This window comes from Populus euphratica, unplaced genomic scaffold (genome assembly GCF_000495115.2).
Source record: "Populus euphratica unplaced genomic scaffold, PopEup_1.0 scaffold368.1, whole genome shotgun sequence".
Taxonomy (NCBI): domain Eukaryota; kingdom Viridiplantae; phylum Streptophyta; class Magnoliopsida; order Malpighiales; family Salicaceae; genus Populus; species Populus euphratica.
In genome coordinates, this window is record NW_011500259.1 from 208299 (window position 1) to 214471 (window position 6173).

At 32.2% G+C, this 6173-nt stretch overlaps 1 protein-coding gene across 2 annotated transcripts; it reads left to right on the forward strand.

The window, feature by feature from the left end:
* The first annotated feature begins 1090 nt into the window (after positions 1-1090).
* Positions 1091-2222, forward strand: MEE59 (maternal effect embryo arrest 59). Of its 2 annotated transcripts, none has more exons than XM_011008690.1 (4): positions 1091-1431; positions 1512-1631; positions 1762-1920; positions 2008-2222. In XM_011008690.1, the coding sequence occupies exons 1-4, from the start codon at positions 1189-1191 to the stop codon at positions 2047-2049; spliced, it is 564 nt and encodes a 187-aa protein (XP_011006992.1). In that variant the 5' UTR covers positions 1091-1188; the 3' UTR covers positions 2050-2222. The 2 variants fall into 2 exon arrangements, with proteins under 2 accessions (XP_011006992.1, XP_011006993.1); XM_011008691.1 differs by having other exon boundaries at positions 1093-1431; positions 1533-1631.
* Positions 2223-6173: the final 3951 nt, after the last annotated feature.

Genomic DNA, 6173 nt, shown 5'->3' on the forward strand with positions numbered 1-6173 from the left:
CAACCTCTTGTCTTTGTTAATCTTTGGTTTCCTATGTTTGTAATCTTAAATGTTCTTTTTATGGTTTAAAATAAACATTTCATACATGGTTTGATTGATTAAATCGTTCCATAGTTTTTTTTCAAAATTTTATTGCTTCAAGGTTGATACTTTGTTGTTCATTCTCAGTACTAATAAGGCTATGATATTTTTATTAGTTTATATTAATGACATTTTATGTATTGATGATAATCTTATTTTTCTTCAGTATCTTATTACTCATTTGGGTACTAAATTTGTCTTTCATGACCTAAGATTACTTTATTATTTTCTTGTCATTAAGGTTTTTTCCATTACTGATGGTTTACTTCTTTCATAATAATGACATATTGTTAAGCTTATGAAGAAAGATGGAATGTTCGAGTGTAAACCAATTGCTACTCCTATTATAATAGGTTTTTTTTTATCCAAATCAACTAGTTTTCCTTTTCGTACTTAACATCGTGATGAACCCAAAAAACAAGTATGGTATTTTGGAAAAGAGTAAAGAGAGAAAAAAAAAGTTACAACTTCATATTATTGTATTAAGAAATCCTAATGGGTTTTCAGAATTCCAAAATAAAAGTTTGGTTATGTTAAAGAGTAGAAATTATCATTCTAAAACATCTTACCTAGGTATATTTGTGAATTATTACCATCATATAATTTATTTTCTCCTAAAAATTTCACAACTTGATTCAAGATTTTATATTTATAAAATCGTGATATTGTAGAGACACACCACAAGTAAAGGTTCTAGCCGTTATTATATATAGCGGTAAATTATTGTTCTATACATTTCATAAAAATAATTAATTAATTTTGAAAATTAGACGAACTATTCAATTCATTTTAAAAAACTAATAAAAAAACTAATTTAGGTGATATAAAAGTCGTATTTTTTAAGTGAAATTTCTAAATAACATTTTCTTTTCTTTAACAAGGTTTGCTATGACACCACCAGCCCACTAAACCAACTGCTTAAAGAGCAAACCCATTAAAGTCTAGCCCAGTTAGAAACCAGATGCCATCTTTACATTTTGGAGCCCGGATCAGAGCAAGATCTAAAGCGGTTTTCTTTGCATTGCCCATTGTTTTTCATTTCCTTTTGGTGGTTTTTAATCTTTTTCTTCCGAGGAAAGGTAGAGGATCAGAAGAAAGAAACCAAACATGGTGGGACAGTGGACGATGACTAAACCTAGCCGGAGCGACGAGGTTTTGGATGCAAATCAACAGCTCCAAATTACTAATCAAATCAGAGCTCAGTTTGATTCTATGGTCCCCAAACGACCTAGCAAGCCCAGCAGAAGTGAATCCGACACCTCAACAACACCAACCCCTTCGCTTTCTAACATTGAACAAGACAATATTCCTGAGCTCGACAAGCTTCGATCTCTTCAATCTCAATCTCCTGTATGTTACCTTCACTCAACTTTTACTTTTTTTTGGATATGTTGGTTTCTCTGACAGTAACAGGAGAGAGATATATATAGAACATGTTCTGCCCTGCCCAGGTTTTATTTTCTGCTGAGGGAGCCAATATGGTGCAAGATGAGTTTGTGGAGACTCAATACTACACAGAGTTGGATTCCATTGACAAGCAACACCACACTGTACAGATCAATCTTTGATTGTATTTGATTGAATTGTATAAGTTATATGGTGATATTTTTTTTTTTTGTTAATCCCAGATGTAACTTTGCTTATCTTTGATTTTATATTGATTATTTGGCCATTGAGCAGACAGGAAGTGGGTTTATAAATGTGGTGAGAGGAGAAGAACATGAAAAAAATGGATATGGAATCCAATTGTCAAGTGCTGCAGCAGGAGGTAAACTAGTCTCTTGTTTCAAAAGTAACCCTGCAACAAACGATTGGATTCCTAGCCCAGAAGACGATCAGGTATTTTAATTATTAATTAGTCAATAAATCAAGCTAGCTGGGTTGGTTTCTTTTTGTTGTCATTATTATGTCGTATTCTATATTTAGGTGTTTGTTTCATCCAAGCCAAATCAGAGTGAGAGCTGTTAGATCTGCACTGATGAGAGGAAAACGGTGAATTATCCGATCATCATCTATGGGTTTGGCTTCTTGTATTTTTCCTTTTAAGTGTTATTTTATTGTATAAGATTGGATAAGGATGGTTTTTGCTCATGCTTGAAAAGTTGACAAACGGAGACGGCTTCATGTGAATTATACCACCATTCATATATATATTTGGGTGTGTGCGTGTCATGTGTACCCTTACCGGGCCTAGTGTCACCACAACGCCAGCACTATAAGGGTGTTTTCTTTGTTTTGGTTTTTTTTTAGAAAGCGTCAAACATTGACCGTGATTTAAAAAAAAATTAAATTTATTTGTTTGAGTATTTTTGTATATTGTGGAAGTTTAAAATTAATAACTTCTGATAAAAAAGATTTAAAAAAGTAATTTTAACTACTCTAAAAAACAAGCAGCTTGAAATTTCAGCTTTATGTACATTGACAGGAAGTCAGGGGATCAAAAGCGTGCATTTGATATTGTGGTGATATTGTTATATAAAGTGTTTTTTTAAAGTAATTTTTGTTTAGAAATTTATTAAAAGATTTATTTTTATTATGGACATGAGTATATTAAAATAATTGAAAAACATGTAATTTAGTGGTTTTTTTTTTTTTAAGAAAACACTCTTTAAAAACATTTAAAACTAAAAGTCTCTACACTTCCGAACATTCATTTAGGTCTTATTTGATACTTATTTGATACTTATTTGCATTAAAGTCTTATTAAATTTTGAAGTTTTTGCTTCAAATTATTTTTTTATGTTTTTGAAATTTTTTAATGAACATAACATAAATTGAAGAAAAATTAAAAGCTATTTACTGTAAAAATCTATTGGACCTAAGGATCTCAAAAGGATTTCTCATAGCATCTATTTGATTATTGGATCCTAATACTATTGTCAAAGCTCCTCCAATGTAGTGTACCCCAGCTGCTGAGAGGGAAGAATTTGTTTTGAATTTGCAAAACAAATCAAGGAATTACTAGAAGTTGATTTTATCCGTCCTAGTAAATTCTTACACTTTAGTCCAGCATTCCTAGGAAATAAACATTCTGAATATAAGCAAGGAAAACAAAAAATGATCATCAATTATAAAATGATGAACAACAAGATCAAAGGAGATAGATATCTTTTCCCAAAGAAAGATGATCTTTTAGATATGGTAAGAGATAAGAAGATCTTCTCTTCATTCGATTGTAAGAGTGGATTTTGGCAAGACTTGACGAGGAATCCTAAGAACTAAAAGAAGATCATGTCAAACATGTCACAACAACATTTGACCAGTGAAAGAAATTGAAATAATCCTTTATGAAAAGAAAGCCTAATTGTTCAAAGAAACAATTAACTTCCTATGTCTAGTCATAGACAAAGGACAATTACAGTTCTAAAAGCACATTGAGGAGCATATCACAGACTTTAATTGCCATATCAAAGATAAGAAGACCTTACAGAAATTTTTAGGATTATTAAAATATATCCATTTTTCTATTCAACTATAGCCAAGACAAGACAAGACAACCTTACAGGCTAAATTAAAGAAGGACACGATATTGTCGTGGACCCCACAAGACACCAATTACAATGATAAAATCAAACGTAACATCAAACACCTACCATCTATAGAGAGATGACCCACTGATCATAAAAAAGACGTCTTAGATCAATACTAGGGAGGAGTGCTATAGGCCAAAACATCCTATGCCCAAGAATAGGTATGTGGCTATGCTTCAGGTACTTTCAAACCAGCAGAGAAAAACTATCACTCTAATAAGAAGGAGATTTTTGCGCTTATAAAAACAATTGAGAGGTTTAAAGCTTACCTCATAGCAACCCCTTTCATAACAAGATCTGATAATAAAAATGTCTTTCATTTCTTAGATCTAAACATTTATGACAGCTATAAACAAGGCAAGCTTATAAGGTGGCAACTTTAGTTGCAATACTTCGACTTCACAGTTGAACACATAGCAGGAACAACTAATACTCTTGCAGATTGTCTTAGCAGGGAATTTTCAGAATCATGTCAGAAGAGCTAAACCAAAAGCTTCATTAAGTGGAAGGAAAGATCCACAGAACAAAACAGTTCATTGCCAAAAAACAAATGAAGCTTCGACTTGAAGAAGAAAAAGGTAAGATCCTTTCTAAACTAAAAGCCAAGAGTCCAATAGAACTCTTAGAATGCTTTACTTCGGTAATGGCAAAAGAAAAGGAAGTTGTGGTTGCTTCTACTAAGGGTTCTGAGAATCCAAACAAAGTTATAAGAGCTGTTTTGACCAATATGAACAATTAGCTTTAAAAGATCACCAAGAGTGACCAATTACGGTTTCCCAAACAACAACGTGTTTGTATCTGTAAAATGTTTCAAGAAAGCTTATTGAGCTTTCGTGTATATGTTGTATCCCTTCTAAGCATAAGGTTTTCTGGTTACTAAAGAGTTGATAATGCTTTATTCTTTGTAAGATCTTGTATTTGAGCCATTAAAAATGATATAGTGCCTGAATTTTTGAGATTCTTCTTCAGAAATTGTATTTTATGAGGTTTGAACCTCGTTTGGATTCTAAGAACCCTTAATAGAAGTAGTCATGACTTTCTTTTCTTTTGCCATTACTGAAGTAAAGCATTCTAAAAGTTCTATTGGACTCTTGACTTTGAGTTTAGAAAGGATCTTACCTTTTTCTTCTTCAAGCCGTTGAAACTTCATTTTTTTTTTTCCGGCAATGAGCTACTTTGTTTTGTGGATCTTTCCTTCCACTTGATGGAGTTTTTGGTTTAGCTTTTCTAACATGATTCTGCAAATTCCTTACTAAGACAATCTGCAAGAGTATTGGTTGTTCTTGCTATGCGTTTGACTATGAATGAAGTCGAAGTATTGCAACCAAAGTTGTCACCTTATAAGCCTGCCCTATTTATAGCTGCCATGAATGTTTAGATCTAAGAAATGAAAGACATTTTTATTATCAAATCTAGCTATGAAGGGGGTTGTTGTGAGGTAAGCTTTGAACCTCTTAGTTGTTTTTATAAGCATGATAATCTCCTTCTCTTTAGAGTGATAGTTTTTTTTCGCTACTTTGAAGGTACCCGAAGCATAGCCACATACCTGTTCTTAGACTGTTATGTTGATACAGGAGCTAGTATGTGCATAGCTAATAAAAATGTAATACCACCAGAGTATAGGGTACAAGTAAAGAATCCTATTCATGTCGAAGGATTAATGGAACCAACAATTGAGTTGGATGAAAAACTCCTAGAAATGAAAGCTCAACCGAGTTGGACTCAAAGCCAAGAGTCCAATAAAACTCTTAGAACGCTTTACTTCGGTAATGGAAAAAGAAAAGCAAGTCGTGACTGCTTCTACTAAGGGTTTTGAAAATCTAAACGAGGTTCAAACCTAACAAAATACAAGTTCTAAAGAAGAATCTCAAAAATCCAGGCATTATGTCATTTTTAATGGCCCAAATGCAGAATGTTATAAAGAATGGAGCACTGTCCACTCTTTAGTAACTGAAAAACCTTATGCTTGTAAGGTGACACGACTAAAAGATTGATGTCTTCTCCAAAGTGCAGGAGTGTCGAAGTAATAAATAACCCGGCAAGACCGGGGTCGAACCACAGGGAGATTAATTGTACAAATTATAAATAACAATAATACATCAACAATAACAACAACAACAACAACAACAACAACAACAACAATAATAATAATAGAAACAACAACAACAACAACAACAATAATAATAATAGTACTAATAGTAGTAGTAGTAGTAGTAATAATAATAATAATAATAATAATAAAGAAAAAGAAGAAGAATAATAAGAAGAAGAAAATGAGAACTTTGAGATAGAATATTAACGTAAAGATTTAACAATGATAACAATAAATGTCAAGGTTAGAGGATCGACTAATGGTATGTCAAACAAGTATAGTATAAACTCTTATTAGTCAATTGGAAACCACACACAAAGAAGGTTCTAATCAGATTATAGATTGTTAACATGATTACATTAGTTATCTTATTTAATTAATGCTAATACTTGTAAATCTCATCAAGAATTCATGATTATAACTTATGTTAACAACAAATCAAGTTCCTTTCATAGCTCAGGTGTCGGTTA

Excerpts from the sequence above, each read along its gene's own strand:
- MEE59 (XM_011008690.1), top strand. The coding sequence starts at position 1,189 with ATGGTGGGACAGTGGACGATGACTAAACCTAGCCGGAGCGACGAGGTT. Across the intron at positions 1,632-1,761 it reads TTGACAAGCAACACCACACT|ACAGGAAGTGGGTTTATAAA; the intron begins GTACAGATCAAT and ends GCCATTGAGCAG. Across the intron at positions 1,921-2,007 it reads CTAGCCCAGAAGACGATCAG|GTGTTTGTTTCATCCAAGCC; the intron begins GTATTTTAATTA and ends TTCTATATTTAG.